Source organism: Solanum dulcamara, chromosome 11 (assembly GCF_947179165.1).
Source record: "Solanum dulcamara chromosome 11, daSolDulc1.2, whole genome shotgun sequence".
In the NCBI taxonomy this organism is placed as follows: Eukaryota; Viridiplantae; Streptophyta; class Magnoliopsida; order Solanales; family Solanaceae; genus Solanum; species Solanum dulcamara.
This window is the reverse complement of record NC_077247.1, coordinates 61,485,482-61,503,528: the sequence shown is the minus strand read 5'-3', so window position 1 is coordinate 61,503,528 and position 18,047 is coordinate 61,485,482. Positions and strand designations below refer to the sequence as shown.

The 18,047-nt window shown below is 34.5% G+C and overlaps 3 protein-coding genes across 4 annotated transcripts; 2 read left to right on the top strand and 1 right to left on the bottom strand.

Annotated features, from left to right (window-relative positions):
* Positions 1-2,137: 2,137 nt before the first annotated feature.
* Positions 2,138-5,693, top strand: LOC129872836 (carbonic anhydrase, chloroplastic). The gene is made up of 9 exons (XM_055947751.1): positions 2,138-2,587; positions 3,635-3,696; positions 4,062-4,205; positions 4,310-4,358; positions 4,448-4,564; positions 4,679-4,818; positions 4,914-5,019; positions 5,110-5,268; positions 5,527-5,693. Exons 1-9 carry the CDS (start codon positions 2,402-2,404, stop codon positions 5,566-5,568), a joined length of 1,005 nt encoding a protein of 334 aa, XP_055803726.1. The 5' UTR covers positions 2,138-2,401; the 3' UTR covers positions 5,569-5,693.
* A 2,634-nt stretch (positions 5,694-8,327) lies between these two features.
* On the top strand, positions 8,328-12,589 carry LOC129873320 (protease Do-like 1, chloroplastic). Its single transcript, XM_055948394.1, has 8 exons — positions 8,328-8,810; positions 8,982-9,104; positions 9,416-9,587; positions 10,340-10,377; positions 11,018-11,216; positions 11,412-11,564; positions 11,765-11,899; positions 12,367-12,589. Exons 1-8 carry the CDS (start codon positions 8,416-8,418, stop codon positions 12,442-12,444), a joined length of 1,293 nt encoding a protein of 430 aa, XP_055804369.1. The 5' UTR covers positions 8,328-8,415; the 3' UTR covers positions 12,445-12,589.
* Positions 12,590-13,251: 662 nt separating this feature from the next.
* Positions 13,252-16,589, bottom strand: LOC129874737 (protein KINESIN LIGHT CHAIN-RELATED 2-like). Of its 2 annotated transcripts, none has more exons than XM_055950079.1 (3): positions 16,141-16,589; positions 13,763-15,715; positions 13,252-13,663 (listed from the first exon to the last, which is right to left on the bottom strand). In XM_055950079.1, exons 2-3 carry the CDS (start codon positions 15,697-15,699, stop codon positions 13,441-13,443), a joined length of 2,160 nt encoding a protein of 719 aa, XP_055806054.1. In that variant the 5' UTR covers positions 15,700-15,715; positions 16,141-16,589; the 3' UTR covers positions 13,252-13,440. The 2 variants fall into 2 exon arrangements, with proteins under 2 accessions (XP_055806054.1, XP_055806055.1); XM_055950080.1 differs by having other exon boundaries at positions 13,763-15,712.
* Positions 16,590-18,047: the final 1,458 nt, after the last annotated feature.

The following is an 18,047-nucleotide window of genomic DNA, read 5'->3' as shown; positions in this document are numbered from 1 at the left end:
TCTAAGATCATGGACATAGGTCGGTTAGTCTTGCAATCTGCTGGGCTTTCATCTCGGTAGATGTATTATTATATATTTTTCTAAAGAATATTCATTTACTTCTTTTTTTTCTGTCAATCACAGCGATGCAAAAAATTCAGACTCATAAAGGAGAAGAGTCGGTGGAGGTCATCTGGAAAGTTTGGGCCACAGGGAGGATATAGTTTCTTTTTCATTTTCAGGGTACTCGGTAAGAGCTATATATAACCACTTACAATTCAATTGATTTGAAAACATACGCCAGAGCGGTTGGGAGAGGAGTCAGATCAAGTCAATGGCCATGCTCCCCTTTATACTAAGAGAGTGTGGTTGGATCTGACTCTATCATATGATTAATAAGTGGTTTATTTCTATTTGTGTATACGTCTTGGTGGACAAAGTTACATTGTACCTGTATCGATGGAAGATAACGGTATCTTGTGTGTAATAGTTGAAATGCACCCAAAATTAGACCGGGCGCTACTATTATTAAGATAAGTTTTAAATCATCTAAAAGGAGCAGGAGCTTGCGGCAATGTGCAAGCCAATGTGCAATGAGGACTGTCAACATTATCATAATGCAAAGGTGAGAAATATCATATCTTTACTGTAAATAAACTGATTCACTATTTTATAAACTGAACAGAAGCTAGCACCGGTTTATAAGTTTATTTCCATAAATGATGGAAAATGTATACTCACCATTAATCAAGCAACCACATTTTTATGGTTCTTTTTGTATTGTACACTAGATATGAACTGATAAACTTAAAAATAAAATAAAATTGAGCAACTCATTGGATACGTCGAATATGTAAATAATTTTATAATGCCGACAAATGAATTTATTTATTTCAAAACTCGTCTATATTCCCCACATAAGGAGAATTAGGCCATACTGTTGCAGAAATACATATGGTCCAGAGTGATAATAACAAGAAAATTTCCATCAAATTCAAAATTGAAGGAGATAAAAATTGAAAGAATGTGAACCAACTGTTGAAGTACAACCACAAGTAGCATTAGATTAAAGATAGGACCTTATCTTTTCTCATCCACAACCTTTTCCCTTTATCTTTCATTTACCATCCTCCATTCATCTTTTTCTTTCTTCGGTACATAGATTTTTTTGTTTGAATTTGAGGTAGTCATACATTTTTGTATTTAATAATATTGACACATGTCACTCTACCACTTTTAATCGTGACATGTGGCGGGCATTGATTGGATATGCTGGGATATATGGCAATTTGTTGAAAGAAATTAATGGTAATCTCAATTGATTTAGATTGTTAGTTGAAGCTAATTGAAGGATTTCAAAAAACAATCTTTGGATATATATATCACAAGCAACTAAAATTCACAAACAGATACATAATTCCATCTTCCACTAATTCTGTTACGTTTATTACAATTAATCCTTGGATATATTGGAAGGGATACGATTACAAGGGAAAAACTAGAGTCTAAATTTCTCTCTAGAAAGAAAAGGATCAACAACTTTTGAATAAGTGCAGGAGGACGGGGAAGGATGCAAGTCTGGTGTATCAATTATCATACCCACGGTAAATGTTAGGCATGTAGCACAGTGTGAAGCAATAACTGTTGTGCTTTCAACAGTAATTTCGTTCTGATTCCCAAATTAGTAGTACCGCAAATGTGCAATTATAACAGAATATTCCGACACTAGATCTGAATTTGGCACTAAATTGAGATTATGGCCATTGCATATGCATGTCCAAATTATGAAAATGACCATACGACATCCAAATAAAAGAAAGAATGCAAATGTAGGTGGGAATATAATTTGTACTGCCCTACATAAAGAATACGTTGCCTCATTCATTCAGTGGCGGAACCAAAAATTTTACTAAATAGATTCAAATTATAAGAAGTAAACACGTGAAGAAGAAGCTAAAGGAAATTCAACAACATTTACTATATATACATAAAAAGAGATTTTTATTTTCATATATACAGTTTAATTTTCCAACAAAAGACGGATCCCTCTTGAGGGCCCTTAGCTCTGCCCCGGCCCCATTATCCCATTTCTTTCCTCCACATCCCTTGATTTGTTTTTCTGAAGAAAAAAAAAGAAAAGAAATTTTAGTTTCTTGAAATCTAAGGTTCTTGGCTTCTTAGCCATATGGTTTTAAGGCAAAAGTAAGTGCAGCATTGAATCTCCAACGTACAAACCTCATCTACAATGGATTGAAGCTCTCATTTGCTTAGCTATCACTTTCAACACAGTATTGGATTGGTTATATGTAAGACTCCCAAGCAGCAATAATCAAGGACCCATCCACTAGCTATATTAATACTAGTGAGTAAGTGATCTAGTATAAAGGCAAGCAAAAGCTAAAGGAAGCTAGCTCATTGAGATATGTCAACTGCTTCCATTAACAATTGCCTAACTATCTCCCCTGCTCAAGCTTCCCTTAAGAAACCTACTCGCCCCGTTGCATTCGCAAGGCTTGGCAACTCTTCTTCTCCTTCTCCTTCTCTTCCAAGTCTCATCAGAAACGAGCCCGTCTTCGCCGCCCCTACTCCCATCATCAACCCCATTGTGGTACGAATTTAACTTACACCAGTGTATTTTAACTTGTTATAATAAGTTATTTACATTTGACATTATGTTTTTTAAGCAAGACATTTTTTTTGTTTATCGTATTGGTAACGACTGTGTCCATGCATGCTAGTTCACGTGAACATTCAATATTAACACAGTTCTAAAATTAAGTTTCTAGCCACTCTAATTAATGTTGTCATTTTTTGGCCATGAATCTCCTGAAGTTAGGTGGGTTGATGTCGCGCTCTGAAGTGTATGCGTCTATTGCGTGTACTCCATGACATATACAGTATTTTTTTCATTCTAAAATAAGTGTCACTTTAGTTCATTTCACGCTCATTAAAAAAAAATATATATTTTATTGAGTTAATCCTATTTATTAGACGTTGAACATTAGTTCTTTCATACAAGTGTATAGTTGAAGAAACATACGCTACTAAATTTTGTTTCAAAATTTTAAGTGACACTAATTTTGAGAAAATGATTATTATTTTTTGCGATATTTATTTTTTGACTTTGGGAGTAACAAATGAAACTTGAAAATGAACCAAAATAGAGGTGGCAATTATGTAGAGGTTCTCGCAAAATGAAAATTGAATAGGTAAGGTCGTATTGTGAATTCTGTGAATAATGTTTTTGCTCTCTATTTTAATTTTTTTTAAAATAATTCTATAACTTATTTCACAAATTCAGTAATCCAATGGCTATCCTGGTAAGTTGGTCCATCTTACAAGTGATAACTACCTTAGAGTTTGTAGGACGGTATCTATTTATTAGGTTGTTTTTGTCTTAATTTCTAGTTTTGGTATCGACCTAAATCGAAGATAACCGACCTTCTTAGTTCTAGTTACTCCAATATATTAATTATCCTATTTCATATATACTCCATCACTTTTAATTTGGTTACTATTTCTGTGGGTGAAATTAATCTCTCAGTTATCAGTTTAAAATTTAAATTTTTTTTGGAAGAAAAATATATGGTCAAATAAACGTTAACATATATATATATACCACTTCCAAAATGCTAATGAGAATGAGAACATGCAGAGAGAAGAAATGGCAAAAGAATCCTACGAGCAGGCCATTGCTGCACTCGAGAAACTTCTCAGGTTTGTACTCTCTATCCTCTACAATCATGAGTAATTTTTTTCTTGATAAAGTGGGGCCCAAAGAATATAGATACATATATATGTAGTTACGTACACAAAAAAATGTTAAAATTTATGAAAATGCAGAGAAAACATAATCATGCAATGTTGCTTTGTAAAATTCAATCTCCCAAAAAAAGGACACGTTACTTGGTTTTAATTTCTCCAGATCTGTATTAATTTATCATTCATCATTTATTTTTTCCCATGATGTTGGAGAAGATAAAAGAGCTAGCGCGATGTGCTCAAATTACAAATCCATATTTTTCTACTTGAAATATTGGTTCAATAAAAATAAAGGTAAAAAATATTTTATGCAATTACAGCGAGAAAGCAGAACTTGGACCAGTTGCTGCAGCAAGAGTTGACCAGATTACTGCTGAATTGAAATCATCAGATGGCAGCAAGCCCTTCGACCCTGTTGAGCACATGAAAGCTGGTTTTATTCATTTCAAGACTGAGAAATATGAGTGAGCAAATTCATCACTTTCTTCAAATTAAAATTTCTGCATATTTAATTTTGTAACATTAGTGCCTGATAATATTTTCTTTCTTTCTATTTATGTACTAACAGTACGAACCCAGCCTTATATGGTGAACTAGCAAAGGGACAGAGCCCTAAGGTACAAATTCCTGCTACTACTTGTAAATTTGTTATCTTATTTTACTCTACTGTTTCTGATGAGGCTATTTTGCCCTACATGTGTAACAGTTCATGGTTTTCGCATGCTCTGACTCGCGAGTGTGCCCATCCCATGTCCTCAACTTCCAACCCGGTGAGGCATTCATGGTTCGTAACATCGCCAACATGGTCCCTGCTTATGACAAGGTCAGTTACAAATCAATCAATTACGATTCAATCCAAAGTACATACTAGCTAGTCTATTATTTGGTTCTGGAATTGATGAATTTCTAAAATAAATATGGGGTTGAATTTGGACAGGTCAGATACTCTGGAGTGGGAGCAGCCATCGAGTACGCTGTTCTCCATCTTAAGGTGGAGAACATCGTGGTCATTGGCCACAGTGCCTGCGGAGGTATCAAAGGTCTCATGTCTCTACCTGAAGATGGTAGTGAATCAACGTACGTCTCTCTATAACCTTTTCTACAATTATACATTCGAAACACTTTTTATTATTATCGTTAACAGATCGTTGATTAAAAATCTAATAACGCAGTGCCTTTATTGAGGATTGGGTCAAAATTTGTTTACCTGCCAAGGCCAAAGTTCTGGCCGATCACGAGGGTAAAGAATTTGGAGATCAATGCACAGCTTGTGAGAAGGTAAAATTTAAATTAAACATTTTGAATATCAGTTAAGTAACAATATTTTATAATTGATCACGATGAAAAATGGGGGGGAAAATATTGCAGGAATCTGTGAACGTTTCACTTGGAAATCTGCTTACGTATCCATTCGTGAGAGAAGGATTGGTGAAGAAAACATTGGCATTGAAGGGAGGTTACTACGATTTCGTGAAGGGAGGATTTGAGCTGTGGGGACTTGAGTTCGGTCTTTCTCCTCCTCTTTCCGTATGAACTTAATTCAATTACCATTTGCCCCTCACAATTTCCTTCCTCTTTTTTTTTCCCCTGACAGTACTTTTGCTTTGCTTATGTAATTGCCTTGCAAAATCAACTGTGTATGTTGTTGTATGTATTATGTATGTATCAACCAAATATGAAAGAGAACTCGTTTTTATATTTCTGAATAAATAAAATGGAGAGTACTTTTGGTTTGAAAAGTCGTAGCATGGTATATATAAATATGTTTGTGGTGGGCTTTGGTAGGTAAAAGATGTGGCAAGTATACTGCACTGGAAGCTCATGTAGAGACAGAGATCGTCCAGCAACGAGAGGATTCCCGGATTTAATCTGTTATCTGAACTAATATTTCTTGCTCATGTAGACCAAAAATTGGCCATAATAATAATCTACAAACACTCCTTTCGGCTACATATATACTACTTTTTCACTCCAGTTTAACTTCCATAATGCTACCACCATTTGTTAGTTTCAGATAACAATCCATCACAAGGCGGAAAACTTGTCTTTGTTTGCAAACAAAAGTGAATCCTTTCACTCTTATTTTGGGTTCGACTCTGAAATAGAAGAGTTCGAATTAATTGAAGCTAGGGAGTTCCTGAGTACCAAATGATAATATAAAAAAGTAAATTAACAAAACTAACGCATAATTTTAAAAAATGACAAGAAAAGAAAAGAAAAGAGGATTTGAAGCAAACTTTCAAAAAAATATCTAGTCTAGTAAATAAAAAGAGCTGGCATAGGTCGACACTACTAAAACAAGCCATAGCAGCAAAAATAAGCAAGGAGTTTAATTTCTATCTCTTTGGTACTGCGTCAGCATGGAAGATCAATTACAGTTCTGATATGAAGTGTTAGAGCCTGTTTGGATGCGATTATAAACATTTTGGCTTTGAAATCAGCGCTTAAAAGCTATTTTGGCTTAAAAGAGACGCAAGGTAGTTGTTGCTCAAGCAACTGTGGACCGTTGAAAAAGTTGTGTGCATCAAAGAAATGGAAGGGCTCTCCCTCTCTATCTTGAACCTAGCTCGCCCAGCTTGGATGAATAACGTGTGCAATGTGTGGAGTGAGATTATTACCATACCAGGCACCTAAAACAATCCAAACAGACCTTTACATTAGCTAAGGTATTCAAAAATGAATCATAAAAAATAATTTAATTAAGATCTCTGGATACACTTGAGCTGTTTAATTAATACATAATTTTCTTTTCCATGTTCTCGTTTTTGGTGATAGACTGATAGTAATATAAATAAGTTGCAAAATCTCAACACATTATGTAAGAATGGATCAATTTAGACTTTAACTCAGCTTAGTTGATTTGATTTTAAGTATGTTTGGCCGTGTTATTTAGTTGAACTTTCCACCAGAAAATAATAAAGTAGATAGTAATTGATAATTTATGTAGGGTACTCAATAACTGCAAATCTAGAATTTTACCTTTTCTCACATTAAGTTAACTAAATCACTCACTATATAACAATAAAATTATACAACTATTATTTGTCACATTGTATTAGCAAGTTAATAACTGAACTTATGTATGAATTGCCTGAAGAAGTACAAATGATCAAAATATCAAATTCTTGACGTCGGGCTATGACACTTGCACTAGTGTTTTGTCATTCTGTATATTTTACGTCAGATAATAAAAGAAATTTCACATAAAATTATTGTTATCCATATTTTAAATAAAATTGAATAATGCAATCTAAAAAGGAGTTGGATTTGGATATTTCTGGGAAAAGAACACAAATAGCCAATCCGGCTATCTTTTAACTGCCGACTGGCGGTACCTTTTTTGCTAAGTGCCGTTCGATATCCTCGAATCAAAATCAATCACGACTATCATTTGCGGTCTATTTTCGTTCTCTTCCCTATCTGAGAAGAGGGATCAAAGAAAGGTAGCTTGCTTCTCTCCTGAACGCATGGCGACTTATGTAGTGGTCGCTCCAAATAGTTTTTGGGAAAAATTTAAAAATTACTCCAAATTTTTATATTTTATAAAAACATCAATTATTTATTAATTTCTACTAATATTTATCTATCAACTTACTCCATTAATGTAGCCAACCAACAATATTAAATAACATCTCTATCTACTTCCTTCGAAAAATAATAATTTGAGTGACAAGATTGAAAAAAACGAATAACTTATTTTTAATGCGATTAATGTATTGTTCTTACACATATTGTTCTTTTATTGGTGTTGATTGTTATCAATTATGTTATAATTTTTTTTAATAAAACATATTTATTATAAAATAATAATATAAATTTATGAATATTTTTAATAATTTTTAAAACTTATGAGTATAAAATAATATTTTTAAAATAATCAAATATTCATAAAAAACATTTATGTCAAACACATCACCAAAACTTCCTTCAAAAATAAATTGTTATGACTTGCTAACCAAAGAAAAACGTTTACACCCACTCGTTGCTTGGCTCCACATAAGGGTAAATATATAGTAGATTAGAAATGCATTTTGGGGCTTCTAAAATTTATAAAATCGGTCCAATTGGCTATTATTTTGATAATGTATGACTCGGGTTATTTTGAATTTATCACTGATATATATTTAAATATTTAATTTAATATTATTTATAAAATCTTTTATTCGTCTAATATAAATTTTAAATTTTAGATAATTAATTTTTATTTTTAAAATTTAATATAATTTTATAATTAAATTATGCGATCAAATAATATATTTATAATTATACTATAACAAACAAACATATCAATACAATTAATAAATTGTGTAATAATTCTAATTATTAAGGGGCTTTCCAAAGACTTTTAGTGAAAATTATATCTCATAATGTATTTTAAAAGGCAAAATGTCAAAAATTAGAATGTGCTCATGCTGTCTAGATTGTGCCATTGTGGTCAGACCAGTCCATGGGCCTGACTGACTTTGTTGCAACGAATTGAATGAAATCATAGTGATTCGTTGATCAAAGGAGTAGGGCCATTAAGGTGCAGCGTTACTCCAGTGGTGATAGCATACACATGAGCAATAGTCACGTTGAGAATGTAGATCACACAATATTAGAAAGAGCACCCGAACCGGAATAACCAATTAAATCGGGTCTTCCTCTCTGCTCTAAGCAGCTGTCTTCTTAACAATGGCTGCTTCTTCACACTCCCTAGCTTCTTCTGCTTTCTTCTCCACAACTCCGGCATGCAAATTTTCTGGCTCAGATCGATTTCCACTTGCTAAGTCTCTACTCTGCCGGAAAATACCTGGTTTCGCCGGCAGTGTGGTCTCTGCTCCGCGTATTTGCTCTAGCTATGCCCCTTCCGATGACCAGTCCAACTACGGAAGGAAGTTTCTGGATAGTATTTTTGTGGCATGCACTTCCGTTGCCTTGTCTTTCTCTCTATATATTGCCGACGTTGACCCTGCCTCAGCTTTTGTAGTCACTTCACCCAGGAAATTGCAGACGGATGAACTTGCTACTGTTCGCCTCTTCCAGGAGAATACACCTTCCGTTGTCTATATTACTAATCTTGCTTCCAGGTGATCTATCAATGAGGATCATCTTTTTCTTATATGTTAATTAATGAGCATTTAAGTTTGTAGATATAGTGCTTGATGAAAGTCTGCTAGATGTATTTCCTGTTATTGTAATTGACGTCCACCGTTGTTTTTCCAGTTTGGCTAATTTAGATTCCGTTTGTGATATTATAGGCAGGATATGTTCACACTGGATATATTTGAGGTGCCTCAAGGGTCTGGGTCAGGCTTCGTCTGGGATAAAAATGGAAATATTGTTACTAATTATCATGTGATTCGAGCTGCCTCTGATCTCAGGTGAGTTAATTGGCAACTGCAACGCATTTTCTGTTTTAAACAAGTTTCTATTTCATTTTGTATCTGCCTAAATGCTTTCAGTGTCAAGTTCGTCGCCAAAGTTGTTATGTTATTTCAATATATAATCTATCTGATTGCTCTTATGCTAGCATAATTTTACAACTTTGATTGTCTTAGCTAATCATGGAGAATTAGGAAACCTGCAATTTTTTCCATGATATGTATTTGGTTGGATTGGCACGTCTCTTAGTTGCATAATTTCTGTTTTACACTCTAATTTCTAGAACTAATATAATCTTTGTCTTGCTCAGAGTGACTCTTGCTGATCAGACTACTTATGATGCAAAAGTTGTTGGATTTGACCAAGATAAAGATGTTGCTGTGTTGCATATCGATGCACCAAAAGACAAGTTGCGACCTATACCAATTGGCGTATCCGCAGACTTGCTCGTTGGTCAAAAAGTATTTGCTATTGGAAATCCAGTATGTACCGAAATACAAACCTGCTTGAGAATTCTATTCATGTAATGATAGCACTTTTATCTGGTCTGTTGCCCCTTCTCTAAACCTACTTTGAGCCATTTTATGTTCAGTCTTTGCTTTAAGGAAAACAATTGTCTTGCAGTCGTTCATGAGCATTACAACAATTAGAAAGTGTAACTTTTCATACAGAATGCTCATGCATTTTTGTTATTACTAAAATTTGTGCAAGGAAAGGAAAAAACCAGCTGATCGAGAGTACAACTTATTTCAGTCTTCTGTTTCAAATGTTTGCTCATTAGCCCACCTTCTTCTTCACCTAAAGAATCAGTATCTGAAAGTTGGCTATTACTTCCAAACATTTACCAGCCTGCTAATATTTTTAACTGCTTCTTTTCCCCCAAGTTTAGAGCATAACCATTTTTCCCCCATAGTCTAGTTCTCCAACTTCTACCAAAATTTGGTGCTGACCTACATTTAAAATCAAAGTACTCGTTAAGGGCCCTATAATAAATCTTGACTTAATCAAGTACTCGTTAGGGGCCCTAGAATAAATCTTGACTTACACTTTGGAACTCTCTTGTTTCAAAAATCAATGGGTGCATGTTTCTTGTATTTAGGTAGCCCTCCCCCTTCACACCTCTTTTTCCACTTTATTCGTATAATTTACCATAGAAACATGAATATTTTACTTCTCTTTTAAGTTTCATCTGGAAACACATGATGACTGGTCTTTAATGTAAATATTGTTGCAGTTTGGACTTGATCATACACTCACCACTGGTGTTATCAGGTATTTAGACATTTCATTTTATGGTGCACAAGCTCGTAATTTTCAGATATTCCAGTGAAATGGTGTTAAACTGCTAATTATATTGAGTGAAGATAGGAGATAATATAAACGAATCTGGCCCACTCAAAGGCTTGGTGAAAGGCTTGTGCCATCAATGACTAACGAAGAGAAGGAAGTTTACAGGAGGAAATCAAATAAAATGACATTATCTTCTTTCCTTTGTTTAAAACGGAGATGAAGTAGAGAATTTTGTTTAATCGTCTCCATTGTATTTCAACTGAAAGACTAGCTTTGTGATGTTGTTTTTCTTGATCTCTTATTCTTTTCTTTGCTTTGTGAACCACAGTAGAAAATAATATCTTTGGAGTGTGTTCAATGCTCATCTTTCTGTAAGGTGATCCGCCTATTGTCTTCTTTTTCTAAAATATGGGAGAAAGTAGATTGTTATAGGACAGATCGGCTGGGTGTCACTGTTTAGTGCGTTGCATCCATAAAATCCAAGAAGCAAACATATATATTAACTACATCTCACGGTAAATGGATACATATGCAAAAGTAAGATGCGTTTGGAGATAGATTAACTTTATGCTATGTATCATACATTTTCTTTGATATTACTGATTAATTTATATGTTTCTAGTGGCCTTAGGAGAGAAATCAATTCTGCAGCTACTGGCCGCCCAATCCAAGATGTTATTCAGACAGACGCAGCAATCAATCCTGGTAACAGTGGAGGGCCACTTCTAGATAGTTCTGGAAACCTTATTGGAATAAATACTGCTATATATTCTCCTTCCGGTGCATCATCGGGTGTTGGATTTTCAATTCCAGTTGATACTGTAAGTTACTGTTTGTCTTTCAGAATTTTATTCTATGCAACACTAAATGAAACTTTGAGGTCGAGTATTACTCTTCTACATACTTCCCCAAACAATATGAGTAATTACATCCAGTGGTTCAGAAAGTAACCCTTGCTTGCTTCTACTAAGAGGTGGTAGTCTCTCTCCTGAAGATTTTGATTTTTGCCTATTCAGGTCAGTGGCATTGTTGATCAGTTGGTGCAGTTTGGGAAAGTCACAAGGCCAATTTTGGGCATAAAGTTTGCACCTGATCAGTCTGTTGAGCAACTGGGAGTCACTGGAGTACTTGTCCTGGATGCTCCTCCAAATGGTCCTGCAGGCAAAGCAGTATGTTATTACGTGTATCTTTTCCCTTGACATTCCTTAGCAGTTTCTCCTTCCTTTTATATACTACAACCATCAGCAGTTTCCTCCAGTTATTTCACTCAAGCAATTTTCTTTCATGTGATTGTTTATACAAGCCAGTTTCAATTTGTGACTAACATGATGATCAACTGATATGAGATGGTTAAATCGTGAATGTGCAGGGTCTTCTACCTACTAAACGTGATTCCTACGGAAGACTTATTTTAGGTGATATAATCACATCTATAAATGGAAAGAAGGTCTCTAACGGCACAGACTTGTACAGAATTCTTGACCAATGCAAAGTGGGAGAAAAGGTAATTCATGCATCTATTACGAAATTGTGCATCTTTATTGTTGGCTTGGATTTCATATTGAGTATAGAGCATTTCTCAAGCATATACCAACTCATAACACTTTGAGATAAAAATTATATTCGGAATTGCACCTTTGCTTGCGTAGAATTTTATTAGTTGATCTTCCTTTTTATTTCTACAACTTCATCAAGTGATTTTTAAGAATATCAATAGTTAGTATTTGACCTTGATATTGAGAGTAGTAAGGTTTCTCTATAAATCCATACGACTCCTGCTACATATTTTATTTTTTTCCTTGGTTTGTATATGGACACCTATATTTTCATTAACATGTCCATTAGCTCTTCTCAATTCCAGTTTTTGAGAGAGAATCTGAAAGTATTCAGCATAGGAAGGTAGTGAAAAGAATTACATTTTTGGGAATAGTATTAAGCTTTTAGCTTACGGTTGTTGTTATGCACGCACAGGTGATTGTGGAAGTGCTGCGAGGGGATCAGAAAGAGAAGATCCCTGTAATTCTGGAACCAAAGCCTGAAGAAACATAGTGCCTCGAGTAGATAAGAGTATATGTTGATAAGCATTTCTTGGCGAACATGCCCATATTATTAGTGTATCAATTGTTGAATGGTTGTGTATATACAAAAACTACACTTAAACTAGGATGCAAGCAATATAGTTGAAAGTTCAACACTGCTGCCTAAATATTTCTACTATTAGATGGGCGCTTTCAGGCGTGCCCAATTCTCAAAGGGAAAGTCTTATTCTCAAATTCTATAATGTTAGGTAAGATGGGTGTCCACATAAGTCAGGATGATAGAACTACATCAAACTGGTGAAATTCTCCATCCTAAATCAGATGAAAATGACGAACTAGAAAATTATTTGGTTAAACTGTAAGCATGAACTGATTTGCCTTGTAAGTTGAAATGATAGCGAAGATCCAGCATTATTTTATTTACATTCAAGATACAAAAGATCAAATTGATAAGGAAACCTTATCTACTCAGACAATGAAATTTTGAAAATTTTAGTCTAACACTAATATATTAACATTCAAGACATGGCAAGAACAAATTGATAAAGAAACTTTATCCATTTTGATAACGAAAATTGAAAACTTTAGTCTACCATTATTCATTAGCATTCAAGTTACACCAAGAACCACCGAGGGCTCATTCTTAGTTAGAGGTCTCAGGTACACAGACTATTCGGGGTCACTAACACACGATGAAAAACAAAATAAAAAAGATACAGAAATAACAAATTGATAAAGAAACGACTCAAACATAGAGATTGAGAACTATAGTGTACCATTATATACTATTAACATTCAAGATACACTTGAGAACAAATTGATAGAGAAACTTTATCCACTCTGACAATGAAAAATGAAAATGAAAGCTTTACATAATTTCTACAACAAATCGTATACCTAAAGCAGGAGGATCTCAATTCCTCGTTTGCCCAACCAAGGCAATTTTATTTTCCTAGTTTGTCTTATCCAAATATACAAAAAAGAACAACAAAGACCTTATATTATTTTATCTTTCTAGTACATTAATCTCTTGATCCTTGAGGAAAATTTGAGACATGTTACCAAGAAGTGTTTCCAGGGATCTTGATTTCCTGCTCCTCACTCTCCCTGATTCTCTTAATAACTCAGTTAATCTCCTCTTCTCATCATCCACATCAGGATTTGCTGTCCCCAGTTTCTCCTCCCTCATTCCAACGACGAATTCTAAGATTTCAATTGCATCATCCGTCCTGCAAACAGTTAATGACGATTATATTGTTATAATGAAGAAAAAGAAAACAGAAAACAAACGTAATAACAGTAATATGACAATCAAAGACAGCAATTACCTGCCCATTGCATCATAAGTTCCAGCAAGATTGCTATAGATTCCTAATGTATCTGCGTGATACGGTCCACATTCAGTCTCTAAAATTATCCTTGCTTCTTCAAACAAGTCCGCGGCCTCGTTGATTGCATAAAGTTGTACACAGGCGAGTCCCATTTGGTTTAAAGTAATACCAAAAATTGCAGACTTCTTCTCTCCAATTTCCCTGAATTTCGATACTGCATTTTTCAGAGAATTGTACGAGTCCATATACTCCCCTAGAATATAGTACAAGACCCCAATCTGGGCTTCAATTCCTGCAATAGTACTCTGTTGTCCTGGTGCATTTCCATATACTTTTATGGCTTTCTGAAGCAACTTGAGCGCCTGATCAGGCTCGTTCATTGACTCATAGATCACAGATACATCGACCAGACCACTTGCAACCTCTTCTGGATGGCTTCCTGGGACGGCCTTAGTATAAATCCGAAGTGCATTTTCACAGTAAGATTTGGATTCCCTAAATTTTCCTATTTTATTGTACAAATCAGCCAAACGTACATAGACTGATGCAACTGAGGGATGGTTCTCTCCTTTGGTAGACTTGAACATAGTAAGAGCTTTTTGGTAAGCACATATAGCCTCATCATATCGTGCCATAGATAAATATGCATCGCCGATGTTGCAGTCAATGGAAGCTACTTCTGCTTCCTGGCCACTAGCTGCCATGGCCATGCCTGCTAAAACATAATGCTCAAGAGCAGCCTCGTAGTCTCCCTTCGAATCGAAGATAAGCCCCAAGAGCCTCCTGTCAGCCGCTTCTTCAGGAGAGGCCGATGAATTGTTCTCCTTATGAATGTCAAGTGCCATCTGACAAAGCTTCTCAGCCTCATCAAATTGCATAGCTTGAACATGTGCTTCAGCCACATACCTACAAGTCTCGCCAAATCTCGTGTCTTTCTCTCCAAGAACTTGCCTTTGAATTTCCAGGCCAGCATTATAGCACAGTATCGAATTCTCTAACTGACCGAGCATTGCATATGTATCACCTAATTGCATGCACCCTGCAAATTTCGCGAGTGCATGATTTTGTCCCACATCCAAGTCAGGAATTTCAATTGATCGCTCCAATGGTGGAATTGCCTCGTTGTACTTCCCTAATCGACAATTTAACGCTGCTACAACGTGCAAACACATAACAAACTCTAAACTGTTCTTTTCCTTTGAAGAATTCTCAAACGATTTCATGGCTCGAAGGGCTAGTTCAAGAGCCTTTTGAACATTTTCCCCAGTTGTTGAAATCATGCCCCTTGCTTGTTTAAGTAAATATGGTCCTAAGTACCCTGCCTTTAATGAATCTTCAGTTCCATTCTGCAAAGAAGAATTCTTCTCATTCTTCATGGACATAGCTGCATTTAGCCTTTTCGAATTCCCAAACTTTTTCGGAGAAGGCTTTTCGTTAAAAGACTTGCTCCTTGATCTTGGTGGCTTGTTAGATATTGGAGAATCAGTTTGCAAAGGAGAAAATTTCTTTCCCTTTGCAGACCAAACAGATTTGGGACTTGCAGGATATGTTTTAATTTTTCCCAACTTCTCATCATTGTGTACTTTTTCATGCTCAGAAACCTCTTTCTTAATATCCAATTCACCGAAATCTACCCCTGCAAGGTACCTCAACTCAGAGTCAATTCTCGATACCTCACCATACGATAGAAAGCTCCTCCTCGAGGGCGAGTAATCTGAGCTCTGCATTTCATACACATTATTGTATAGTTGCTCAATAGAAGTATCAATACCTCCATTTATATCCAGATCAATCGACTCAGTTTCGCGACTATGCGTACTCAAGGGACTTCTCGGAGACCCCTGATCGAAAATTTCTCTATGAGGTAGAAAATGACCATTAGGTTCCTTGTGATTCCCATCAAAAATTGACCCATCCATGGCAAATTCCGGCATTGAATCTGTGTTTCTTCTACAGTCAAAAAAAAAGGAAGGGAAAATTAATTACTATAATTTTTTCCTTCAAAGTAACAGAACATCATGCATTAACTTTATAGGCAATGAATCACGAAGCATTAAATAATACTTCAAAGTGCAATATTTAAATAGGAACTTATTCAAATTATAATGCAATTAAATAACTCTACCTTTACTTGTTATTTACTCCTTTCCCCTGTTTCAAACGTAAGAATGTTCAAAGGCATTTCGAGATCATATCCACAATCCTTAATATACTCTCCATAAATTAATTAATTATACAAAAGGAAAATGCATCATTAAAGATAACACTTAATTCGAACACGAAACGAAATTACAATTATATTTTCAAATAAGAAGGGCGAGGCATACTGTGGGCATTAATGAAACAGGAAGAAGAAGCACAAAAAAACATCGTACCTTATGAGAAAAATGCAGATAGAAACTTGAGAGACGAAGAAAAAGAACGTTACTGTTATATATATGGAATTAACGAGTTTATGTGTATATATAAAATTTATTGGTCGATGATGGTGGTGGTTAGAGAACAAGGAAAGGAAGTAGGTACAGAAGAATTTGACAAATTTTGATGATGGGAATTAGGATGGAATGTTGAGATTGAAAATATGGAAAAAAAAAAAAAAAGTGGGGTTGCACAGAGGTTGGAACGTAGAGGCATGAAGATGACTTATCATCTGCCAAATTTTTCCCCTTCAACCGCCCAGTTTCCTTCCTTATTTTCGCCCCCTTCTTCTTCTTCTCTCTCTTATGTATTTTTTTTTTGTAAAAAAATAAATAAATGGGATTTTTTAAAAATATTTTACAACTTATGCTTCGCTGTGACTCTGCCTTACATGGCGCCATTAACGGTTTTTCAACGCCATCGATTTCACGAACGCGCAATAGACAGATTGTGGAAAAGATATTTATACAATCACTTATATAGGTTAATATTTAATAAATTTTACCTAAATCATATAGTGATTTTTTCTAATTATATTTTATTTTTACTTTTTTAAAAAAATTATTCGAAATCCTTCTTTTTGATGGAATTCAAATACATCACGTACGTTCTGATGATATATCCGACGTCCTGATAATATTTGACGTTCTGATACATCACGTAATGTGATGTATCTGACTGATACGTCGCGTACAGTGATGTATCAGAGAATATGAAAGAGTAAAAAATTTTGTAATATTTTTAAATAGTAGGAAATTTTAGAGAATATAATAAAATAAATTGTGTATTTAGATAATTTTTCCTATATTTATGGTTTACATTATATGGTAAGCTGATAAAAACGATAACTAAATACTATAAGTTTTTAAGTTATATACGTCATTATGTTAACTATTGAAATTGGTAACCTATTTTGCTTTTAAAATTACAAATTTTATATTTTAGAAAGAATTACGACAACAACTACAGCATCAACAAAGGTGGATTCAGAATTTTTGAGATTTTGGATGTCACATTCTACAAATAATAGCATGATTTCAATATTTACATAGGGGAACTCAAATAGCCCGTTTGGCCCCAAAAGTGCTTTCTAACAGAAAAATAATGAAGTAATATTAAACCAAGTTTTTAGGACAAAATAAATATTTTTGACGAGTAGTAAAAACAGTTCTTCAGAATCTTTACAAAATAGACTTTTCTTAAGAAAGTACTTTTGATTTAAAAAAATACATTTTTTTATTATCAACAATTTGAACGAAAAGTGGATATGATTGATAAATATTAAGAATCATTTTCAACATAAATTAAGAAACATTTTTAAAAATTTGGCCAAATACTAATTGTGGTTCAAAAGTGTTTTTTAATTTTTTTTTGGTCAAACACAAATTGGCTTGTTGGTTTAAATAATTTCATTTTAAAAGCCTGTTTCAACAACTATAAAAAGGTTTATCATCAGTTTTGGCAATGGACATATTTGGCTTGTTGGTTTGTTCTTTTTACATTAAAGAACGTCTTGGGTTCAAACCTGTTCAACCACAATTTTTTGTAAAATAATAAAAAGGCATTTTATTTGTAAGAAAAATGTACATGAAAAGGTTCGAACATGTAACTCTGGGGAGTAAAACATGAAGCTATACCACTGCCACTATGCCATTTGGTATTAAGACCTATGAATATAGAGTTTCAATCGAGATGATCGGGTGCCGTGGCACCTCCACACTACTACGTAGATCTGTTTCTGATAACATATTCAGTAAAATTTCACAAAATGGGGTCTGAAAATGATAGAGTCTACGCAAATTTTATCGTGGAGGTAAATATGTTGTTTTCGAAAGACAATTAGTTTAAGTGTATAAACCCCTAG

Excerpts from the sequence above, each read along its gene's own strand:
- LOC129872836 (XM_055947751.1), top strand. The coding sequence starts at position 2,402 with ATGTCAACTGCTTCCATTAACAATTGCCTAACTATCTCCCCTGCTCAA. Across the intron at positions 2,588-3,634 it reads CCATCATCAACCCCATTGTG|AGAGAAGAAATGGCAAAAGA; the intron begins GTACGAATTTAA and ends GAGAACATGCAG. Across the intron at positions 3,697-4,061 it reads GCACTCGAGAAACTTCTCAG|CGAGAAAGCAGAACTTGGAC; the intron begins GTTTGTACTCTC and ends ATGCAATTACAG.
- LOC129873320 (XM_055948394.1), top strand. The coding sequence starts at position 8,416 with ATGGCTGCTTCTTCACACTCCCTAGCTTCTTCTGCTTTCTTCTCCACA. Across the intron at positions 9,588-10,339 it reads TATTTGCTATTGGAAATCCA|TTTGGACTTGATCATACACT; the intron begins GTATGTACCGAA and ends ATATTGTTGCAG. Across the intron at positions 11,900-12,366 it reads AATGCAAAGTGGGAGAAAAG|GTGATTGTGGAAGTGCTGCG; the intron begins GTAATTCATGCA and ends ATGCACGCACAG.
- LOC129874737 (XM_055950079.1), bottom strand. The coding sequence starts at position 15,699 with ATGCCGGAATTTGCCATGGATGGGTCAATTTTTGATGGGAATCACAAG. Across the intron at positions 13,664-13,762 it reads ACTTATGATGCAATGGGCAG|GACGGATGATGCAATTGAAA; the intron begins GTAATTGCTGTC and ends AACTGTTTGCAG.